This window comes from Mycteria americana, chromosome 8, assembly GCF_035582795.1.
Source record: "Mycteria americana isolate JAX WOST 10 ecotype Jacksonville Zoo and Gardens chromosome 8, USCA_MyAme_1.0, whole genome shotgun sequence".
Classification (NCBI taxonomy): Eukaryota; Metazoa; Chordata; class Aves; order Ciconiiformes; family Ciconiidae; genus Mycteria; species Mycteria americana.
Window position 1 is genome coordinate 9,753,522 of NC_134372.1, and position 23,084 is coordinate 9,776,605.

A 23,084-nucleotide genomic window follows, 5' to 3' on the forward strand; every position below is an offset into this window, starting at 1 on the left:
CTCCCAGTAACTCATGTTCAGAGAAAGCCCATCTTTCACACGGGGAAATCCACCCAGGGTTTTGGCCACTTTACCTGTGTGGTGCTGAAACTAAATCCATTCAGTGGCCTTTGCATCAGAAACTGGTGAATGTGATGTGTTAGGGAGACTATGCCAGCCGAGAACAGAGAGGGCTTTCAGGGATGAGATGGCTTAACAACCAAGAGGTGGACGGTGCTGGCACTAGGATGAGGAACACAGTGTCTAGTGTTAATTATTAATACATATGAGATAGATACATTTACATTGCCATGAAAACATAAATGCCACAGAATATTTGCTCAGTTATTGCAACACAAATTCCCAGTTTATTATGTTATTCCCTGTGCTGCCATTTATCAGAATTTTATCATGTTGGTGACAGTATTTTTCTTAATAATTATGGTGTATGGATCTCAGTGAATACAGGGCCATCTCTGTTCACAAATGGCTTTAAAAGAGTGAATTATCTGGACTCATATTTGCAGATAAAAGCTAATGATTGTGACCCATGTACACAGTAAATGTTAAAAAAAGATAGATAACTTTATAAAAAGAAAAAAGACAACCATAAAGCAAGATTTCTTTTTTTTTTTTTTGCTATTCTTGTTATCTCAAAACCAGCATCAATTTGGAGGCTTGCCTTGATACTGTCATTCTGACAAATCATGAAGTAGCTTGTAGAGTTTTCTCTAAATCTTCATTTGAACAGTAGAAGTGCGTATCCGCTACGCTCTAGTCTGAGCCCTGGCAAATGTTACCTTGCAGACATACGAGAAGGGAAAGGAAATAATTTCCCAAACGACGTTGGGTCAGGAAACCCTCCCTCCAGCTTGGGGTGGTCCCCAGCCATGATCATAAAAATTGTCCTGGAATATTACAAAATGTTGCTAAGTTGATGCATAATGAGCACTCAAGAAACCAGCTGATCAGAGTGTTACGGCTTTGTTTGTGGGCATTTGGGAGCAGCAGAAGATGCTGTCGTACGCTGCAAACCGCTCTCGATGAGCAGCCCGACAGGAAAGCGCTTAACGGGCCGGGTAGGAGCTGCCTGGCTGGGGAAAGCTTGATGGGGGAACCTCAGCTGCTCTTAACTTGAGTGAACATGGACTAGAGAAGGAACAAATGCTCAGATCTGTTTGGGTTTGGTCTGAATTTTCAAATCTGTATCTCCGTATCTCTGATGCTTGTAGGAACAGCAAAATAAAGTGAAGGTAGTGGCCAGTACTGGTGGGATGGTAACAGTGGACCAGTCATGATGGACAGTGCTCCACTGAGGTTGTGGTAATCGCTCTTGCTTGTAGCACATCTGAATTTTGTCCCACAGTCAATTTTGTGGTATTTTGTAAAATTATCTTGTCTGTTTTTTTTAAAAAATATCTTGGCTGCACCCAACTGTAAATCTTCTGTGGAACCAGCAGTGGCTTTTTGGTTTTGTGTGGCTCATTTGGCAAGTGAGTCCCTTGCAGAGAGGCATGAAATGAGTGATTTTGTGCAGTTGTGCATGCTCACGGCTATGTCTTTTGGAGATCTGCTTACCGCACATTTCAAAATCTGCCTTAGATTGTCAAAACGTTATACAGACATAACAATAATATCAACAGGAATGGCTTTAAATGAGTGGGAACTATTCCTCCCCTATTTCTATTTTTTGTAAAAGAGGTTATAATTTATCTCTCCGTAGCATGCAAAGCAACTGAGTCACACGGCTGTCTGTGTGTGCCTGCAAGGTCTTCAGGCCAAGAGATAGCAAATGTTTCCTGTTCTTTAAACGATAATCAACATTGCCTCATCTACACCCCTGGAGAAACTTTAAAAAACAGCTGCTCTCTTGTAAAACCCTCTGTTTAAAGACAGCGGTCAAAGTTTTTCAAAGCATCTCTGCATCAAAGAGACCAGGTCCCATTTGGAATTAAATTGTTGAGCTAAATATTGGAAGAGAAATATCAATTATGTGTTACATCAAATTTTAGGCCCAAATGTAGTCATCTGATTCAGTTTCTGAGTCATTTTAGCTCTTGTGATGATTTTACTCCCTGGTCTGAAACTTCACAAATGTTCTCTAATTCTCTTCCTTTGTTCATTCGTCATTAAGACCAAGTTGATGAAAACAGCGTCTTGATTGTTCATTGTTCATCTGCTACAGCTTCTTATTTCCCCTCTATAATCCCAGTGAAAGCTATTAAAAACTTTGAAGAATAATAGTAATCCAAATAATCTCCAGGGAGTTGCTTGAGATTTATACTTACACAAGAAAAGCTAAATTTGGCTCTTAGACCTTAAGTGAAGGTATCTTACAAGAAACTGCTAAGAAACAGATGCCATTTCCCCAGAGATGCTTTAGAGAATAAACTGCAGTCAGCGAGTAACGGGCTGAATCCTCTGCAGATTGAAATTGCTACGTCTCCATTGATTTCACGGGCATTTCTTAACAGCACAAAATTGATCTAAAACATTGCTTGTCTAGAATTCTTTCTTGATCAGGGCTTCTACTCAGTTTTAAATAATCAAAAGTCAATGAGGTTAAGAGATGCTTCTGAACAGCCCCCGTTACTCTACGTCCCCACATCATCGTTTTGTGTGTAATTTGCTGGTATGGGGGCTGCTATCTCTTTCCTTCAGTGATTCCTTCGTGCCCAGCATATCTGGGATTGTCTCTAATGGCTGGCTCCCTTCTTTACTCCCCTCTACCAGATCGTCCATGATAACTACATACTCTACGTGTTTGCACCCAATCGTGAGAGCCGGCAGAGATGGGTCTTTACGCTGAAGGAAGGTAATAAAACCCCTGTGCCCATGTAATTGTTGAAGTTATTTATCCCAGACAGTTTTCTCACAAGCTATAATGCAGAGAAAATGTGCAAGAGGAGTCGATGTCTTACATCTAAGCATGCAAAGTGGTAATGGGGAATGAGGTTATAAAATCAAATTGCTTGTAAATTTGGTGGGTGTGTTTTCAGCAGCAGTGGAAAATTTGGACATGGAATGCTTTATTTGCCTCTTTCTAGGATAAACTGTTAATATGTTACTGTAATTTGAGGTTTCTTATTCAGGAAGAGATGAAGATTTTTCTACGGCTAATTTTTTTAAGAAATTAATCTTTTCTGGGTAGAGGATTTTTCAGCTCTTATTAATAGATTTTTTGTTTAGATGACAACCTTCATAGAGAATCATGATTATTAAGAAACATTTTTGCAGGTAGCTTTCATTTCCTGTTCACCTCCTGAATTGTGCTGTGGTTCGCTGCAATGATTCTGAAGTGAAGGCACAGTAACCACTGCAGGCAGAAATGAAGCATAATACTTCACATAAGGAAGGTGTTACTTAGTTACATGAAAATTGCACCAGGCTTCCGTCATAGCTTTTTCCTGCTTTATAACACAAGCTGCTGTATTGTTCACTCTGAAAACACTGTGCCTGATGGAGATACTATTAAGTTCATGCAACCAGTTATTCCCCTTCTGGAGTGTACCTGCTCCAAGCTTCTACTTTATCGCCTCTTCTCATTCAACATTTTGAGACTGTCCCCTCCCTTGGACAATTTGAATAGTCTTGAAACAGGCCAGCAGAAATTTTTTGTTCTTTTTAGGAAAATTATTATTACAGATAGAGAACCTGAGCTTCAAAAAGAAAGACCTTTAATCACTCATGCAGACGTTCAAGACTGGTATCTACATGTGCAAAAAATGTTTAGTGCTGGTGAATGCCAGCTTGTACAGCTCCTTTTGAACACCAAGCCAAAGCAGCAAGTGTCCGTGTCCTACATACATACATGCTGTAGAGCTGTAGTCTTTCATGGGAATCATGGGTATATGGCCTGCCAGGTTTTCTTTCTCTTTATGAGACCTTCCTTCTCTGGTTTTGGTGTTTATCAGTTTAAAGAGAGAGTCCCTTTGGTAGGATTCTGTTCTCCTGCAGTAGAGAGGTATGGGCTCCATTACCAGCAGGAAGGCTGTTCCTCCACATCGGTGGTGGCATTCACTCCTTTCGGGAGAAAGAAAACATTAACAGAGGAGGCTGATAATATTCACCAAAGCTTGGTTTGACAAGATTAAGAAGCTTCTTTAAAGTGCAGATTATTTCCATTCAGTTCTAGATGTCTTTCAGAGCTGATGTGAATGCAAATAAATTCCTTTTCCCCCTCCTTTTTCTTCCCCTAACATTTTCCAGAAACCAGAAACAACAACAGTCTGGTGTCAAAATGTCATCCAGATTTTTGGATAGATGGCAAGTGGAGATGCTGTGCTCAGACAGAGAAGATGGCAGCTGGCTGCGTGGAGTATGACCCCACCAAAAATGGTATGGGATTTGTTAAGACCATCCTGACCTTGAAAATATTTATTCCTAGCAAAAGTAAAGGATCAAATCTGTCTCATACAGAACATCAAAGAATATTGTGTTACATTTCCATCAAGTGACATGTTGCTGGCTTCTTGGGATATTCCATATTCTGGCTTGTCTGTTACTGTATATGGCATTCTTTGTTTTGAATTAACATTTTCCTCTGCATGATGCTTGGTGCTGTCTTTGGAATGAGATGGAGAATTAAGAAATTGATCAGCTGTGGTCAGTCAAGAAGCCATAATAACACCTTTCTTGAGACGTATGCATTCAACCCTGTGTGTCCTATTTTGACCTAACTGTATTTCCACTGTGGTTTCAATGGCCAAGCGTAATCTTTACTTTGTCTCCTGAAAAAGTATATTCCATCATTCTTCACCCAAGACACTTTTACCTTGTATCTGGGTGATTCCTTGAGTAATCTGTACACCAGCTTCAGACCCACGCTGTGTGGCTGAGAGTCACTGTGTAGGTGCAAGCTGTTGGCATGTCTTACTCTAAAAGACCAAGGCTTGCTATTCACTGGTTTTGTATCACCTTTATTAATTCATTACCTTTAGTTTCTCCCCTGTTTTTGTCCAGATCTACTTCAAATTAGCTTTCTTGATTTCATTTCAGCCTCAAAGAAGCCTCTTCCTCCCACTCCTGAAGATAACTGGGTGAGTGCAGTGAGGCACGCTAAGCTGTCCTTAGTGTCCTGTGTGTTTAACTGGCAGTGGTGAATATATCCTCATTAAGGTTCACCACGGTGCAGTGACCTAGAATATCGCCCGTGATAACAATCCCTGGGCTTTTCTGTTACCTTTTCAATATTTTTTCATAAGCTATAAATCAGCAGCATCCCACTAGAGTTAGGTTCAGTCCCACAAAGACAGCTCGGTTTCACAAATAGATTTCCAATGGTGAGTGAAGCTTCAGCTGTATTTTTTTTCAATCTATAGAAAGGGAAACTGGGGAAGTAGGAGGGATATGAGAAAAGCTGCTGTGAAGAGGAACAGAGAAGTGATTTTCCCAACCTACTTGTGGATGGGACAAAATGTCATTGGCTTACGTAATATCAAGGGAGAAGCAGGGTTGTTGTTAGGGCTGGGTGCCTTACTGGAGCGCAGCAGGGCATTGGGACAGTCCCTCTAGGGAGGCCATGGAGATTTTATCACTGGAGGCTTTTAAGAAGGGTTTAGGAAACATCTGTGAAGAATAGATCAGACAGAGGTAATCCTGCCCTAAGAAGGAGTAGATAACTATTTTCTGTGCAACTAAAATTTTTATATGAAATTCATTGTTTGAAAGTGCTGAAAATTCTCATGTTGCCACCATACCCCACTAGACACCCTGGGGTGCTTCCCTAGCTTTGAGGCTTTTGAACCCAGAGGACACCAGTGCTGCCAGGAAAATATAATTTTAGAGAGCATGCCATTGGTTTTTATGAATATGAATATGAATATGAATATGATGAGACTTTTTCCTAATTTGTGCAGAAATTGTTGCTAGACCCAAAAGAAGCCTTAGTCATGGCCATATATGACTATGAAGCCCAGAATCCGCAGGAGCTGACATTACAATATAACGAGGAATATTATGTGATTGACAGCTCTGAGGAACATTGGTGGCTAATTCAAGATAAGAATGGGTAAGTTTCTTTTCAACAGCCAATTTACAAATCCTTTCTAAATCCAACTTGTTCTTCCATTAACATATATGCTGGCTTCTAGTATAACTTTTGTGAAGCATCTTCTGATATACAGGAAGAGAGTGATGGAAGGTTATTTACAGTAACTTTGTTCCCTTTGATGTTGCCTGTGTTCAGGCAGCTGAAGAAAAAGGATCTGAAAGTTAATTTAAAAAAAATAAACAGTCCTTAGCTCAGGCTGATATTCGCTGTCATACACGTGGGGGAAAATAATTGTGAAAATTGTGAAACTCTCCAAGTTTAGAGGTGCAATCAGTTGTTTCCTTCTCCAGTAACCTTACTAAATACATAACAACCATTATTTCTATCATGCAAAGAGCAGGCAAATCTTTCAGGGCTGACTCCCACAGATGCAGAGAAAATCCTGTCTGTCTAGTGCACTCACGCCATGTCGTATTTTAACAGGCATGAAGGCTACGTGCCAAGTAGCTACCTGGTGGAAAAATCACCCGATAATCTGCAAATATATGAGTAAGTTGTGCCTATGTTTTTCTTGTACCTCTAAAGTGCCCTGGATTTGTTTTAGAAGCTACAAGCCTCAAATGTCCCTACCGCACATAATGTGTTGTCTCTAGCACTAGGGACACTGAATTCAGAGGCTTTTCAGCAGAAACACTGACTCGGCGTCTTTTGATGTTTTCAGATGGTACAATAAGAACATCAGCAGAAGCAAAGCAGAAACACTCCTCAAGGATGAGGTAAACCAGTGTTACGTGCAGGGTGGATGGGCAATTATAATAAATTAATGACAAATGAGGAGAAGCCTGCACGGGCTGCTTTGTGTAAGAGACAGCTGAACCTTGGGTTCCTGCTGTGTTGCTGTCCTTGGCTGCTCTTGGTGTGCGATGCAAGGTAAAGGACCACTAGCAACCCCCCTTACCTCTGAGCATGGCGTGGGCAGAGACCTGGGCCATCCTTCTTCAGTCAAATACACCCAATAACTGGGGCTGATGGAAAACACTGTTTCAGAACACTGTGTTGACTGAAAACTGTGATTTTAGCTCATCTTTTCTGTCTCTGCAGGAGGCCTGCGGATGCCAGTAGTTCTCTGAAAATCTAACCAATCTTGTGCTGAAATATTTTGGGTGAAAGCCAAGAGTATGGGTTTGGGTGGTTTTTTTTAGTTTTGTGTCTGTGTACATGTGAGCACGCATCTTTAATTTTTCAGTTGAGCCAGACTTTTCCAGTGAAGACCGTAGTGAAAATAAAAAGAATACACTTCTTGTTCAAATTTTCCACACAAACACAACCTCAGTTTTTAAATCAGCTCTTACACTAACAGGAGACCCAAATAAAGTGTTATTTCTTGGAATGATAGTATTTTATGGAAATAAAAGCATTTTTGTGTGGTTTTAAAAATTCTTTTAGTTCATATAAACTCCTACGGGACATGTCCACGCATGGTTTAGTGATCTTATTTTTCCTTTTGGTCCTACCAGTGCAACTTTTCTGTGGCAACTACCCCCATGTGGCTGCAGAGCCTTCTGGTTCAAAACCTCGCAGCCCCCGCAGCTCTTCCCAAAAACGTGGCCAAGCTCACGGGTGATCTTTGGGCAGGTTTGCTGTCAAGTGAGACGGAAGGGCAAGAACAGAGCTTAAAGGAACTCAGGCAGGATGCTGTCTCCAATACTTGCCTACCTGTGCAAGTAACACCACACTGCCAGGGAGATGAGTCCTAAAGCCCTCACTGTGCATGACATAGATGCTTCTACGGCAGCATCTGGAGACCCTGGAGACCCTTTTTAGAGCCTCCCTGTGCTAGCTATTCTATAGTGCAGATACGGTAGATGTTGTGCAGGCAACATCTTGCAGAGACAACCTTGAAGAGACAACCTTGGAAGGTTTATAGCTCACTGGCCCGGTCCCACCTGGGCAGAGCTGCACCCTGAAAGTCAGCGGTTCATACGCAGGGGATGCAGTAGCCGTCTCAGCCTCTGTGTTCACCTGGAGCTGAATCAGTCTGCTGGGGAGGTGTGAAGGAGGCCAAGGCAGGGTGCACTTGGTGGATTAGGTTTGCACCAAGTGTTGTGGGTGGATAGAGGACGTATAAAATAGAGGAAATCTACCATGTAAAGCAAAGGAGGGAACAAAATAATAAGGCACTTGGGATGCCAGATGAAAAGCATCTTTATCTGCAAACAGAAGAAAAATGCATTTTTTATTATCAATATATAGGTCAGCACAGCACATTATGTCCAAACTGTTATGTTAAATCTTCTCCCCTGCCATCTGATCCATTAGTGCTTGGCTCTGCAGGATCATGGCCTATGATACATTTTAGCACTCAGATGGGTAGAAAACAATTACAGTGAAAAATTAAAAAGGAAAATTGTTCTGTGAGTGCCAGAGTGGAGGAAGCCTGCTTTCCTACACATTTATGTTTAGATACTGGATGACTGGGGTACCTATGAAAGGGCAGGATCTTGTCCAAGCTTTTCCCATTTGTGGTACATCAGTAAATTATCTTTCATACGCTCCCATATGGAGTCTCTGGTGTTGAATAAATTGTACTCTTGTTCTGTAACTGCTCTCTCGATGGAGGGCACTCAAAGGGGTTTGCCTTTCCAATCGGCTGACCATTTCATTGAACTTGTTGAAAATTGATATCACCAGTATTCTGTCAGATAGGGTTGAAAGCAATCAATGGGTTCAAAATTTCTAGAGGAGAGGCTTGGAGGGACAGAGAGACACACGCTCGTGTACCTGCACCCACACATACTCAGCACAAGCACAAAATTTCCTCAGGAAACTGAGCTAAAAATACATAGCACCCAAGACAGACCGGCTGGGTGTACCTGCAGGCCCTGGGCTGTGCGTGGAACAGACCAAGCTCTGTCAGCTGGCTGATGGCTCGTTTTTTCCCCTAAGTGCTTAGCACATCCTCATGACTGAGCAGAGGACAGGGCTGAAATAAGCAGAGCTTTGCCCCAAGCCCGCTTCTTTTTTTCCTTTATGTCTCTAACCAGTTTTCTCTCCTTTGCTCCTGTTACAGGGTAGGGAAGGTGCCTTCATGGTGAGAGATTCGCGGCAGCCTGGCATGTACACAGTCTCTGTTTTCACCAAAGCATTAAGGTACAGCTGAGCTCAGCAGCTTTTCGCATCAATTACATCAATGAAATGGCTTCTGTGAGAGTGTAATCTCTGTAGTTGTTTTGGCATTATGAAGAGAGAGCAGAAGGCTCATGAAAATGATAGAGGAAAACACTTCCAAAAAAGGCAGAAGAGTTAGCTGCCATTCGCAAAGTGTATTAAAGGCTCCACTTCTCCCTGCTTCTAAATATATGCCTATAAATAGTCCCTTAGACATCACTGGGGTTGTAATTTTGATGAAATTGTCCCCCCAGCTGAAGTGTCAGGAGGATCAGCGTGGACTATATGCTGGACTCATCAGAGGTGGGTAATACAAGACTAGTGAAAGGGTTTCAGTGATGGCGCAGAAAGTTTTGTTTCAGAAAGAAGCAGCAGAGAAACTTAGTACTCAACCTGCTCTTACCGGGAAACCTCAGCCTTTCTAGAGATGAGACCATCTATGAGTGAGAGGGAGAACATACAAGCACACAGCTTTCATTAGCAACTGCAGCTCACTCCTTGCTCCTCTCCCATTCATTCTGCATAAGGAAGCTTCTCCCGTTTGCTTGCTTGCTCCTCTTCCACTTATTCCTCAAATTCCTGTCTTTTTGCTGCAATCTAGTTTTCCTCAAAGAAAACCTCATCTTTTTCAGCATGGATAACAATCCCGTTATAAAGCATTATCACATCAATGAGACAACTGACTTTCCCAAGCGATATTACTTGGCAGAAAAGCATGTGTTTGACTGCATCCCTGAGCTCATCAACTATCACCAGCACAATGCAGGAGGTGAGTGAAGGCTGATGCTGACCAGGGAAGTTGCTGTTTTACCATGCAGCCAGGTGACTGTTTTGAATGAAGGAAGGCTCCCAAGCCCTCTGTCCTTACAATGAAACGTTAAATGGCATCACCTTTTCTTCCACTTATCCTGGCACTTGGATGGCAGGAAAATGACCATCTCGGGCCAGCTTCCAGCATTACGTCTTCTTCATGGTCCTTTTAAGGCTGATATGACCAACACGGATGCCGTAATGACATACTGTAGACAGCCCTTTCGTTCCTGGGAGTCCATGGGGGTGTGTCACCACTGCCAGACCAAGCTATCTGTTTGAGGTACACTGCAGAGCCTTCTTGCCCAGGAGGTGATATATCCCTGGGCCTTGATTTGACACAAGGTTAGGGACATGGCCAGGATCCATAACCAGACATGGGAGTCAGCAAAGACTCCCATTCCTACAGTCCAGGAGTACCAAGGGAAACCCTGGGCTTTAAAAATACCCTACAAATAAAAGGTATAATTTGGAATTCTATCAGACTTAATAGAGACTCACAGCTCACATTTGATGACAGAGTGAAAGCGGGAAATAAGCTGAAACTGCTGAGAACTGGCTTCCTTTTAGCAGGCAGGAAATCACAGTCTGAATAGAGGTTCAGCTGCCCTCAAGTGGAGCTGAGAACTCAGTACAATAAATCTGCTTCCAGTATCCAGAGTCCCTTCTGGAGTAGTGACAGCCACACTTCCCGTGACTGTGACAATAACTAGAACACATCTTTTCCTCTGTTATTCAGGTCTTGTCACTCGTTTGCGGTATGCAGTCTCTTCTTGGAGAAAAAAGGCCCCAATCACTGCAGGGCTGAGCTACGGTATGGAGTTACTCTCTTGACCATATGGGAATCACACTCCTTACTGGTTAGCTGGGTGATCCTGAATATCCCCATGGATATTGATGAATATTCATGTGACTATAGCCACAGTAAATAACTTTCTTCGGATCTTTACACTGCACCATTCACTGGATTACCATCTTTGTCATTACCATTGATAACTGAATGAACTGATCGTGCAGTGCCTTGAGGGAGGTGATGAGAAGCCCAGGGACTCAAAAAAGTCAACATTAAATACTGAAATGAACACTGAACAAAGGTGATGGGAGTGGGAGCATAGCATAACTTGATGAAAGATGAGTCCCTCCTGAAAGATGCCTCTATTTGCATATAGTTGTCTACGGAATTTTGCTGGTATCATCTTTATTGTAATTCTTGGAGACATCAAAGGAACTCAATACCAAATTGTGCTCGGTAGTGCACATATGCATGATAGAAACAATCCTCCCTGAAGGAGTGGATAGACAAGACAAATGGGGAAAGAAAGGGGATGTTGTTGCTCCTATGCTTGAACACGATATGCAGCATGGACTAGTCAAATGAGCTACCAAAGGTCAGACAGACAATTTGAGGGAGAGACAGAAAGTCTCATTCTGAGTCCTGTCTCAGTGTTTAACCCACAAAAGCTTTTTGACATTTTACTGCTAGGTCCTCACTCTTTCTCCCTTACAATCAACAGGAAAATTGGTCATTAACCCTTCTGAGCTCACCCGTGTACAGGAAATTGGCAGTGGTCAGTTTGGAGTGGTCTACCTTGGCTACTTGCTGGAGAAGACAAAAGTAGCCATAAAGACCATTCGTGAAGGAGCAATGTCTGAAGAGGATTTCATCGAGGAAGCTAAAGTCTTGATGTAAGTAGTAGATTCACCAAGAAAATCAGACCCTCTAGGATTCACAAGACTGAACCAAAGTGTTGTGATAATGTTCAGGAATATGAATGGGGAATTTAAACTTGGATTATCTACTATGTATCTAAATAGTATATAGAGAGACGGGTGAGCTCCAGTCATTACAAAGGAAGGCAATTCAAAGTGTAGGTGAATTACTGTGCTTGTAAATCTGTCAATATCCAGAATGGCCTTCCTGATCACTGCTGTTCTGGAAGGCAGGGTTAATTGATGGTGTGTTGTGGAGAGTGAAGTGTTTTTTGTCAGAAATAATTAGATGAAGAAATCTCATAAAATTTGAGGGAAATTTTATTGAAAAACCCCACCTGCGCAATTTTTTTGCTTTGCACAACTGAAAATATTTCTCCTTGGTTTTATTGACTTTGTTTGTATTTTTTACATTTCCCTCCCTTCAAAGTAGACAGAAATTGATTTTGTTGTTGTTTGATTGGATGATTTTCCATGCAGAAAGGTCTTTTGGTGACCATTACCATTAAAACGGGATGATACTTAGTGCTACTTGACGTTAGACTTTTTCTACACATTTTCTTCTTTCCGCTTTCATAGTTGGCCTTTGCAGAGAGAGGGGTGCAGCAGGGTGACATAGGCGGCCATGTATAACGCTCTTGCTGTAAGGGTAGAAGGCACTGAGCCTATTTCAGCTTCTTTTTCCACCTTTCCCTCCCCATCCCACAGGAAGCTGTCTCACCCCAAGCTAGTCCAGCTTTATGGCGTGTGCTTTGAGAGCACTCCCATTTGCCTCGTGTTTGAGTTCATGGAGAACGGCTGCTTGTCCGACTACCTCAAGAGCCAGCGGGGCAGTTTTTCAAAGGAAACCCTGCTGGGGATGTGCCAAGATGTGTGTGAAGGAATGGCTTATCTGGAACAAAACTCTGTCATCCACAGAGATCTGGTATGTTGGTCCCAGACAGACTTTTCCTGTTGACAGGGGATCCAGTATCGCCCCTTATTGCAGAAGCAGCATCAATACCTTGGGGGAAAAAAGCATCCCCTGGAGCACTGCTTAATCTAGTTCCCTTAATTGTGTTTGAGAGAGAAGAAACGAGGACATAGAGTTTGTCTCTTTTTCTGAGTGGACTCTTTTGCTCCTCGAGAGCCCCAGCTCCCACAGTTCCCAGGGACTGACCACTCTCATGTCTAAAATCAGTGAAGATGCCAAAAAGAGCTGTTTTAACATATGCATAAATGTGCATTGCTGATAAAATACTTTTAAATACATTGTGTTCAATCAATCTGCATGAGTCACTGCTGCTGTTTTGTTAGGGGAGCAAGGACTGTGGGTAGCTGTGGATATTTTAGGGTCTTTCTCCACCCTTTCTGGACAACAAGGTCCTGCAAGTCAGACTGATGGTTGAACAGTTTCTTGGCCACAGGCACATGCTGGTTGTAAAATGTGCAGAAAGCATGAGAATCTCGTGTTTTTGCCCGCTTTGTATGGTACGATGACACTTTGATTCTCCTTTTTTTAAGCACTATCTGCTCTGCCAGGATAAAAGCAACTGAGTGGCTATGGTAGTCTTTCAGCTCTGACCTTCTGCCTTCGCACCTTCTTTTCTTGCAGGCCGCTAGGAACTGCCTGGTGGGGGAATCCCACGTGGTCAAAGTGTCCGACTTCGGGATGTCGAGGTAATGCCATCGAGGCTGCGCACGCTCCCCGCGGGGCTGTCACGGGATGGGGGTGTTACTCAGCATGCTCCCTTCTTTCCCTTTTCCAGGATTGTCCTTGATGATCAGTATACCAGTTCCACGGGTACCAAGTTTCCAGTCAAGTGGTCCGCTCCAGAGGTTTTCTCCTACAGCAACTATAGCACCAAATCTGATGTTTGGTCATTTGGTAAGAATCAATTGTCAGAATGGAAAAAAATTCAACAAACACCAGCTCAGAAAAACCTAGGGGCTCAGTCCTCAAGTAAACTCCCCTAAACACTACATCCTCTGGGCTCCAAGGGTGTTTTGCCTGAATAATGGCTTAGGAAAGCAAGCCTAAGTAAGTCATTTAAGTGAAAGAAAGGAAAGAACAGCAAACTACCTAAACACTTTGGAACACTGCAAATACTGGCAACTTAATGTATTATACCTATGCAATGTTAGGTAATACCAAATAATGAACTCTGTTTCATGGTGATATAGCCAGAGTGTCCAAGAAAAGGTTGGAGAGCCACTGACAAGAGTATATAAGGAAAGAAAGGAAAGGAAAGACATTCAGGCACTCCATCTCTCTGCGTGTCAGTCCCAGGCACTGATGCTTCACTCAGACCCTCTGCCTTTCCAAGTTTGCTCTGCTGACTCCATTTGCTTTATGCCAATCTGAAAATATTATTTCACTGCTCACATTTTCTCACCTCATTTCCTGCTGCCCAATGCATTGTTTTATGATTTGCATCTGTTCTTTGGTCTCCCTTCTGGACCCTCATAGATAAGAAAGCCGTTGTATATTTTTTTCCCCAAAGTCATCGGCACTGGAGATAACAAAGGCTATCCCCTGGCCTGTTGATCTGGCACACTAATGTATCTGGCCCATCTCCAGCTAACATGCAAACTGTGGTACTGCAGAATGAATCAGGGCAGCGTGCTGTGCACAGCGCACAGTCAATGGGGTGCCACTCAGCTCCGGGCCTAGCAGTAAATAATGCAGGATTATAACCTTTGCTAGTCTGCGCGTGTGAATTCTGTGCTTCCCTCTCCCTTTACCGTGCTCTGCTGTGGAGCTCACGCTGGTTGAAGTTGTGCATTCCTGTGGTGGGTTACGAGCAGCGCAGTGGGAGCTGGGTGCTCAGACCCACGCAACAGCCTTCGAGAACCCAACCTGGAGATGCTTCAGAGAGCACCATTCCTCTTTCTGTGTCCCCTGGCATGTGGAGGAGGCTGTCAGCACTCACCACGTAATACCAAGCGACAACATTTGCCAGTGGAGCTATCTCTGACACCTCACAGCAAAGTGGCAGTGACATGGAAGAGATGCTACTTTGGTAAGAATGTTCTTCTGCTTCACAAATTGGAAACTGGCCTGTACACTGAGAGCCAGATGCTTCCAAAAGGGTGCTCAGTTTGATTTACAGTCAAAGCCAAGCCTGGTGAAGTCGGCTCACTCCAGTTTCAGGGCTGAATGAAATACCGGTGAGCTTTGTTTGTGTTGGTCAGTCCTTCTTTGTGAAACGTGCAGACAGCAGTGTTGTACGTCTGTCAGACTTGTTATTTCCCCATCCAGTGGGGTTTGCATAAGAGGATTCCTCTGTCATGTCATGGTCTCATGACTGTGAGAAGCTTTCTGCTCTGCTACTCTGCAGCCCATTCATCTCTTCTGCCAGGCCTGAAATCCTGCTGTGCCCAGGAGAACAAAATGGGTGTGAGAAATTCCCAGTGCAGGAATCTGCACACTGGGGGGGTACAACGGCTTTGCTTATTCTTCATAGAGCCAGTATCATTGGTGAGGAGCTACAATCTCTATGCATCTTCCTATTTGAAGAATTCAAAGCTAGAAAGCAGACATTATTTGGCAAAGTTGACTGTGGAGTTACACAACTTTATTTCAGATCAGCCTGTCTGTCTGTCTGTCTGCCTTTTCTAATACAATCTGAACACAGTTTACCAAGTCAGTCATATCAGGTGACCAAAGAAATTAAACCTAATAATAACACAGGTGCCTTGCATTCACTCCATTTGCAGAGCCTCTCTGATCTGGTGGCCAACCACAAAGTATTCCACAGTCTTTTTGTCTTTGCCTGTCTCTCTTCCACCACGCTAGAGAAGCACGAGTTTCTGTACTGCTCTAAACAGTAACCATAGGAAAAGATTTGACTGTTTAGGAAAAGAGGAAAAATGTGCTGCAATCCTTCGAAATTCCACTGTCGTTGCATGGGAATTCATCCCAGTGAATCACACCACCTGGGACGTTTTGCAGGCAAGGAGTTCCCCACACTGAGGCTAAGGTGACTAACAGGAATGGAGCAGTTCATATTGCTTTCTTGCTCCCGGGTCTCACCAAAATACAAGCAGATTCTGGTGTAGGACACACAGCAGGCAGGAACATCAGTGACATGTCTCTTGCATGTGATTAACTGGAAGCAAAAATAGATAAACTGAATCAGTGACAAAAAGCAGGTTCTCCTTCCCAGATTACACATCTGGATGGAGTACATGAACAAGCATTCCCTCTTCTTCACAGTTTGGGAGAAGACATATGATACTGCTCTGCTTTGTGACATGTAACACACTTGGACTTCATCTGACTCATGGGGAAAGACATCCCTGTCATGCTAGACTATCATGGAGTAGGATGCAGAGAAGTCAAACTTGCAGAGACCAAACTGGTATTTCCACACAGTCCAGTGCCCAGCAGAGATCCTAGCTGGCATCCTCAAACCGTGAAGCTGTGTTAGGGCCTGATTTTTCAGATGTGTACTGAGAATCTGAGTGAAAATGCTTTTCCAAGTAACAGACACCAATGTTGAGCTGCAGAGAAGAGCAGGTGGAAGGTAGCTGTGGCCCTGCTGAGGATTTTATTTGCTTCTTTGTGATTTTTCTCATTTGTTTGCTTTAGGAGTGCTGATGTGGGAGGTCTTCAGTGAAGGTAAAATCCCCTATGAGAATCGCACCAATGGAGAAGTGGTAGAAGAAATCAACGCAGGATTTCGGCTCTACAAACCCAAGCTGGCCTCCAAGGCGATTTATGAGGTCATGAGCCACTGCTGGAGGATGGTTAGTATTGTAATGGGAGAGCCCTAGCTCCCAAAGACAAGAGCTCTCTTCCCCTTGGCTTTTAGGAGGAGAGAGAGGTATACACTTCACATGCTAACACAAGATAAAATCCTGGAGGTGAAGCACTCTGTAGCTTTCATCTGTGCTAGCAGGCAAACTCTAGGCTCTTTGCCTTTTATTTAAGCTGCTGTTTCTATAGAGTGTGCTGACTTCACTGAGAAGTCTATGTAGTGCACCTAACTCAAGTTAATTCAACAGTTTGCTTCCTAAGAAAGCTGCAGATCTGTGGGGCTGAGTTTTAATAGTGATGGTAAAAATGACAGCCAACCCATTACAAGGCACTTAGTGTCCACTAGGCAAAATTCACTGCTACTAGAAAAGAAACATTGCACAGAAGGAAGCTCATTCTTCCGTTGGCATTTTCTCAGTAACAATAGATTGTATTTTTGTTAATACTCAGTTTCTTCACAAGGTTTTCCTTCCTAACCTTGCCATTCCTCTCAAGCTGACATTAATGTTCTCTCTCTCTTCTCTCCCCTGCTCAGAGGAAAGATGACCGGCCGTCCTTTTCTGTTCTGCTGTATCAGCTGAGTGAAATCTCCGAGTTTGATCTGTAATCATGGCACTGGCCGCTAAGCAGAGCTAAGAGAGTCCTGAGAGGGCAGATGGCTGGATTTTCCCCACACAAAGCATTAACAGGAATCTTCTCACCATAGACACTTGCCATATGCCTGGGGAGGAGAGGGCAGAGGCTGGTACTTCCAGACAGAGAAGATACCCCAGGTCTTCCAGAGGCTAGACAGACGCAGGCTTTGGTTTGGCCAAGAATGTGGTTTGCAGCTTAGAAGCCGAACCAGCAATTGAGCACAGTCCTTAACCACACAATCCAGCAAGTGTATCTCTCCTGAAGATACAGCCTCAAAACTAAGAGATCTGACATTGCTATTCCAGTTCTGTGAACTCCCAAATTAAGGTCTTCCCTGGGGAAAAAACCCCTGTCTTTGACTGAGGAGGAACATTTAGACATTTCTGTGGCTCTCTAATTCAGAGTGGGCTGGACCTGAAAGCTCTGAACAGGAACAAGCCTGGGACAGAGTGGAACAGGCTGGATTTAGTGACTGCATTTCTGATGGTGGTATTTCAAGGTGGTTTTGTTCTCCCTTTGCATGATTTTCTCTGAAACTATGGCATACCAGGAACAGGATTCTGGTACCTGGTAAGCTGATGAGGTGTCTGCGCGTGCATGCGAGTTTGTAAGGAAGGAAGAGGAAAAAGCAACGTGTTGAAGAGTCTTGAAATTCTCTCAAATTGCGTTGTACAGTGGGTGGGAAAACGGGATTCTGATGCAAATGGAGACATTCTTGGAGGGGGGGAGTCAAAACTGAAAGTTTGTATTAGTTTTTTTCTTCAGTCTTTCTACATCAGAAGATAAATACGTGATCTCCATCCAATTTCTTTGAACTGAGTACGGAAGACTGAGAAGTGCAGAGTGCTATGTGTCTCCAGTGCAGGACAAGACAAGATCCCAGGACCTGATTATCTGTGAAAGGCCCAGGAACCTACTCCTGAACTCCTGTGTTTGGAAGGAAGGAGCTGGAGGGCTCAGAAGGGTAGCCATGAGGAGAAAACATGCAGAGTATGTACCCTGTGCACCAGTGATAATGAGAAGAGTTTTCTCCTACTTCAAAGAGTAACTGAATCATCACAAGTAAAGACTTTTCCATCTCTCCTGTGAACAAACTGGTGAATCCTCTAGGGACTGATCAAAGAAGAAGTCCTATGTGAATGGACTGCCTGGGTACTTACTCCACGAGGAGTTCCACATTATGTGGTGACAGCAGAAGAAGGTATAAACAATATCCATCTCCTGGTACTTCAGCAAAAATCTACTTTTTCACCGCAAGACAGGGACACTGTTTTGACATAATTGACCTCAAAACCAAAAGTGTGGGTGTTAGTGTCCTGCAGAATTTGTAAATAAGATCAGGACTTTCTGCTTAGCATTAACAATAACTAGAGAAGTCAAGAGGACTCACAGATGATATGTGCATATATGCAGTATTTTTTTTGATGCTTCTCTGTTTGGGCAGGCGAGAACACAGGTAAACGTTATGTGACAGCAGTTTACAAAAACTCTGAGGTTCAAACCTCGAGCAGCAATCTCTCCCATCATTACAGAAGTCAGGTTCAAATATGTTTGCCAACAAAAATGGAACAAGGAAATAATGTAATCCCATGATCTCACATATCCTGTGTCAAAATATTTTGTCATAGAAGGAGGCTTAATCTTTGGTATTTTTCAGACCCATGGTTCTAGGGTCGCTTTTAGGAGCCAGAATATCTTTTCAGGTATATAGATACAGGCAAGGCATTAGTTCCTGCCTTATACATCTTCTCACTTTGCTTTGATTCCATGTTATTTTCTTTGGTTTACTCCTACAAATATCATGCAGAACAACTCTCCCAGGCAAGGAGACTCCTAACATTCAGACCCAAGGTTGTCAATCCTAAATGCAGGGTCAGAGTGCTACCTTCAAACCAGGATTGCTGTGAAAATCTCTTGGTAGTTTGAACCAATATGTGGAATATGAACATCTATAAACAGATTTTGAATTTTTCCCTACAGTGAATTTAAGCTAAGTTTCTCTTTGTCCATCTCATCCTTCAGTCTGAGTTAGCCTGTTGTCACATTCTGGTGTTGCTAAATTTGCATTTAGCCAGTGAAGTTTCCAGTAGCCCTAACCATGTTAAACTGCACATCTACAGCTAAATTTGAAGACAGCTGGCCATAACGCTGTTTTCTCCCCCTCTCGATTGCACTTAGACAATCCGTACAACCACAGGATACTCTGAAATGATTCATCCCTGAGCACAGACACTCTGTGGCAGGGGTATCTGCAGGCTCACAAAGTTAAGCTTCTGGCTTGCTGCCCCCTCCATCCTGGGAGGAACCAGGGGTCTGTCGAGCTTGAGGAGGTTGCTATTAAGTAGCAGCAATATTGCTCCGCTAGGTAATGTTTCTGAGATTATATTTATATTTGGATAAGTGTAGTATTTATTAGCTAGAGAGTGTTGCACAAAATAATATTGTGACGTTTTATGTTCAGTTTTCTTTTGCAGTATTTCTATGTACACGATACGTATTTTTACAAACAATAAAATTGCTAAGTCCCAACTGTGGCTTTCACTATATGTTAGCAAAAATGCAAAAATCATCCTCATGCTCTTATACAGCTTGCTCTTCCTCCAAATCCTCCTGACCAAGAAGCAAACAGGCTTCTTTTGGCTTTCTGAAATATCTCTGTTCCCCAGAACTATGGCTATGTTCTGGGGCTGGATTATGTGCTGGGTTTATTTGGGGTAGGAAGTATTCAGAATCTCTGCAAACTGGGTAATTTACTATATGGACACATAAATTTCTACATCTAAACATGCATTGTGGTGGCTTTAAATTCTCTGAATCTCTGTGAAATGGGGGTAATAATATTTGAGTGCTCCCAAAGGGTGTTTTCCCACTATTATTTACAGGGGACTTCATGAATCTCAAAAGGGCAGTGCCATACTGTGATAACATCATGATATTAGCACACTGTAACACAGTCTTTTCCCACCATAGCAGTTTCTATGGCAAGTTTTGGCTTGTGCCCTTCATGTGGCTTAACTGTAGATGTTCTCCACAACGTAGAGGTGAGAATATCAGCTGCCTCCTGCCGCAAAGTGAATAGCCCTTCTCTGAATACCCCTTCTCTGTCGCCTTGGAAAGTATTTGCAATGTGCTGAATGTTTAAACCGTTCCCCCTTTGCCAGTTTGACCCTTTTTGCTTGGCTGTTTTGCAAAAAGGTGGGAGTTTGTACTTGTCCCTGCTTTCGCCTGCTGGTTATCAAAGGCCGTGGGTGCACGGCTCTGCCTACGTTGCACATTTGGCCAGAGCCGAGGCCCAGAGCACTGTCCCAGTGTGTCCCCGACTTGCTGCTGCAATGGCCAAACGGTGGCACAGCCAGGCTGGCATCCCAGCTAGGAAAGGCAGTCAAGCAGTAACTTCATCTAGAAAGAGCAGCTGATGCTTCCCAGTGGAGACCAGGGGCTGGCGTGCAGCAACGTTAGCCATGAAAAGCTCCTTCCTGGGCATGTGTTGGTCACCCTGGGGAAGTGGGGGTTGTGGGTGCTTATTCCAGTGGATAATTATCTTAAAATCAGGCCTGAAAAAAAATCTAGAATTTCCTGAAACATTTTTTAATGAATATGTTTCTATGTGATTTTTGGCTTTGTCCTCTCTGAACGCTGCGCTCGTCAGCACGGCAGGATTCAGGTGAATGGCTCTGCTAAATCTCACTTGGCAGCCACTTCAAATTTGTGTGTATTCTTCTGTTCAGCTCACCCCACCATCATGTTACCTCTCATCCACACATAACCAGCTGATGCACACACTCCTGCATCTGTAGCTGTGTGGGGCCTGCCCCTCGCTGCCATTCTTCCCAGCCGGCAGAGAGATCTGCAAGACAAACGCAGAGAAGCTCATTCTATTATTCTACGATCTAAGACAACATAGAGTAGAAAATTAAAATAATATCATAACATTCATGGAATTCCCATCACCCTGAGCCTGGCTGATAATGGGAGCAGATTAAACTGTGCAAAAAAAAAGTCCACAGTTTTCTTGAACTGACCTTGTTTCACCCACGGCCTCAGAGCAATATTAGCTGTTAAATCTTTTGGATCTGCAGTAACAATGCTCACTGATTTTTTTCTGACAAGCAATAAATAGTAAAAAGAGGAATGATGGCTACAAAATGTTCCAGTTAAAGGTGAGATAGAAGAAATGCTATGCAGGGGAAGAAGAGTCTACTCCCAGAGATGCTATCAATAGATTTTTTTCAGGTGTGATCCCATTTATTAAAACAAAGATAGTTTCTAAGACCGTCTCGCTGCTTTTGTAGTTTGCAGACCCCGGTGCCTTCAGCCCATGGCATCCATTCAACCTACAGTAGCAGCGCTACAGCGTAAACCTGGTGTCCAAGCTTCCCTGCGAGCCAACATACAGCCATGGGGAGCAATGCCCCACACTAGCATTGACTCAGCCCCACACTAGCATTGACAACAGAGCAGCAGTGTCTAAGGCACCAGGAGTGGTCACTCTAATCCAGGAAAGGCCAGATGGCAGTGCATTTTTAGCATAGGCTGATGCTCAGGAAAGGGACACTGCCAGGGCCACCAAGGAAATTCATCTAGCCCTCTATCTAGACTTTCAACAGTCCTTGGGTATCCACCAATGTCTTTCAAAAAACAGACAGACAGCCGCATCAGAAGGTGAGGGCTGCAGAAAAACGAATGAAGGCCCCGTACAGGGTTTCTGTCGCCTCACCGTGAGGCGACGTTCCTCTGAAAGCTGTAAGAGGTCCAGTTTGGATTTCACAGTAGATCTGAAGAGCTGTATTGGAGCTTTAAAAAGAAGCATGAGCAGAAGGACTGGAAACTTGTCCCTGCAGAAATGCCAGATGCCAAGAGGAAGATCTTTTGGATACGGTGCTGAGTCAGAAGAGGCTTGGAGCTCTGAGCAAAGGCATTGCCTTCTGGTTTCGGTCCCTTACGTGCTCAGGGATCCAAGGCTTCACGTGCATTCTATAAACAGGGCTTTCGTTAAAATGGTAGGTGAAACCTAACAACGGCACCGGTCCTCGGAGGGGAAGAGAGGCTGAATACCTGAGCCTCAGCAGCAGGGCGACGGCGAATCCCAGCCGGGTCCTGCCTTCTCAGGGACCCAAACGCCCTCACCCAGCGTCGGGCCTCCGGCGGGCTGCGGCAGCCGCCCCCGGCCCTGTCCCCTCCGTACCGCGGGGGGGGGGAGCTTGCGGCCTGCCCCCGCCCCGCCGGGGAGCCCGCCGCGCCGCCACCCCAGCCTTCCCCCGCCGCGGGGGGATGCGGCCCCCGGCCCCGCCGCGCATCCCCCGCGCCGCCCGGGGGAGGAGCCGCCCGCGCGGCTCCAGCCCCTTCCCGCGGCGGGGGCCGGGGCTCCCCCCGCCGCCGTGCGGAGGGGCCGGCGGAGAGCCGCGGAAGTGCACTTGCTGCAGCCATTTCCTGCTCTTTGTGCGGGCGGCGCGGAGCATCCCGCGGCGCGGAGCGTCGCACCCCGCGGAGCGCCAGGTGAGCGGGGCGGGGGTGGGCGCGGGGGCTGCGCGGCCTCACCCCCCTGCCTCCCACCCTTCCCCGGGCTGCGCGGGGCTGCGCCCGCCGCCGCCGCCGAGCCCGCTGCCCCCAAGGCCGCCCCGGGCGGTGCTCGGCGGGGGCGGCGGGGGGGCAGCGGCGGGGCAGGTGCTGCCGCCCCGGGGCAGAGGGAGGGCGGGAGGCCCGGCCGGGCCGGGATGTGCGGGGATGTATCCCACAATGCTTAGAGCTACCTGCAGCATTCAGCCTCCCCGCAGCCACTGCAAGGCGCCGGGGGAAAAAAAAAAAAATAGCGCAAATCCCCCTCTCCCCCCCCCCCCCCGCCCCGCATCCCGGCTCCGCGCCCCCAGGACGGGGGGAAGGGGCCGAGCCCCGGGCCCGGCGGGCGCTGCAGGCCCCAGCGCGGGCAGCGGCGGCAGCGCGAACCCGAGCCGGGGTCGCGGCGATGCTTGGCGCAGGGAGAAAGGGAGATGGAGGAGCGGCGGCGCGCAGCGCCGGGCCGGAGGCTGAAGGTGGCCCCGGCGGGGGCTC

General features: G+C 45.0%; 2 protein-coding genes and 1 long non-coding RNA gene across 7 annotated transcripts in view; 2 read left to right on the forward strand and 1 right to left on the reverse strand.

Moving 5' to 3' along the window:
* The window catches only part of ITK (IL2 inducible T cell kinase), a 34,134-nt gene extending 14,927 nt beyond the window's left edge, over positions 1-19,207 (forward strand). Inside the window, exons 3-17 of the mRNA XM_075509559.1 lie at positions 2,713-2,794; positions 4,189-4,317; positions 4,978-5,018; positions 5,838-5,989; positions 6,455-6,520; positions 6,693-6,747; positions 9,042-9,121; positions 9,772-9,908; positions 10,689-10,763; positions 11,464-11,635; positions 12,368-12,584; positions 13,254-13,318; positions 13,408-13,526; positions 16,233-16,390; positions 16,936-19,207. Of these exons, the coding sequence (XP_075365674.1) occupies positions 2,713-2,794; positions 4,189-4,317; positions 4,978-5,018; positions 5,838-5,989; positions 6,455-6,520; positions 6,693-6,747; positions 9,042-9,121; positions 9,772-9,908; positions 10,689-10,763; positions 11,464-11,635; positions 12,368-12,584; positions 13,254-13,318; positions 13,408-13,526; positions 16,233-16,390; positions 16,936-17,007 (1,620 nt within the window). The 3' untranslated portion in view covers positions 17,008-19,207. The remainder of the gene's footprint in view (positions 1-2,712; positions 2,795-4,188; positions 4,318-4,977; positions 5,019-5,837; positions 5,990-6,454; positions 6,521-6,692; positions 6,748-9,041; positions 9,122-9,771; positions 9,909-10,688; positions 10,764-11,463; positions 11,636-12,367; positions 12,585-13,253; positions 13,319-13,407; positions 13,527-16,232; positions 16,391-16,935) is intronic.
* On the reverse strand, positions 33-22,740 carry LOC142413427 (uncharacterized). Of its 3 annotated transcripts, none has more exons than XR_012776817.1 (3): positions 21,754-22,740; positions 20,786-20,883; positions 33-222 (listed from the first exon to the last, which is right to left on the reverse strand). It is a non-coding gene; the product is annotated as an uncharacterized LOC142413427 (long non-coding RNA). The 3 variants fall into 3 exon arrangements; XR_012776816.1 differs by lacking the exon at positions 33-222 and adding an exon at positions 11,984-13,494; XR_012776815.1 differs by lacking the exon at positions 33-222 and adding an exon at positions 11,984-13,508.
* Positions 22,003-23,084, forward strand: part of CYFIP2 (cytoplasmic FMR1 interacting protein 2) — a 54,311-nt gene continuing 53,229 nt past the window's right edge. For 2 of the 3 annotated variants that reach the window (XM_075509555.1, XM_075509558.1), the window contains exon 1: positions 22,340-22,532. The gene's annotated coding sequence lies outside the window, so the exon portion shown is untranslated. Of the gene's footprint in view, positions 22,037-22,339; positions 22,533-23,084 lie in introns of those variants that run through there. The other variant, XM_075509556.1, reaches the window with a different exon arrangement.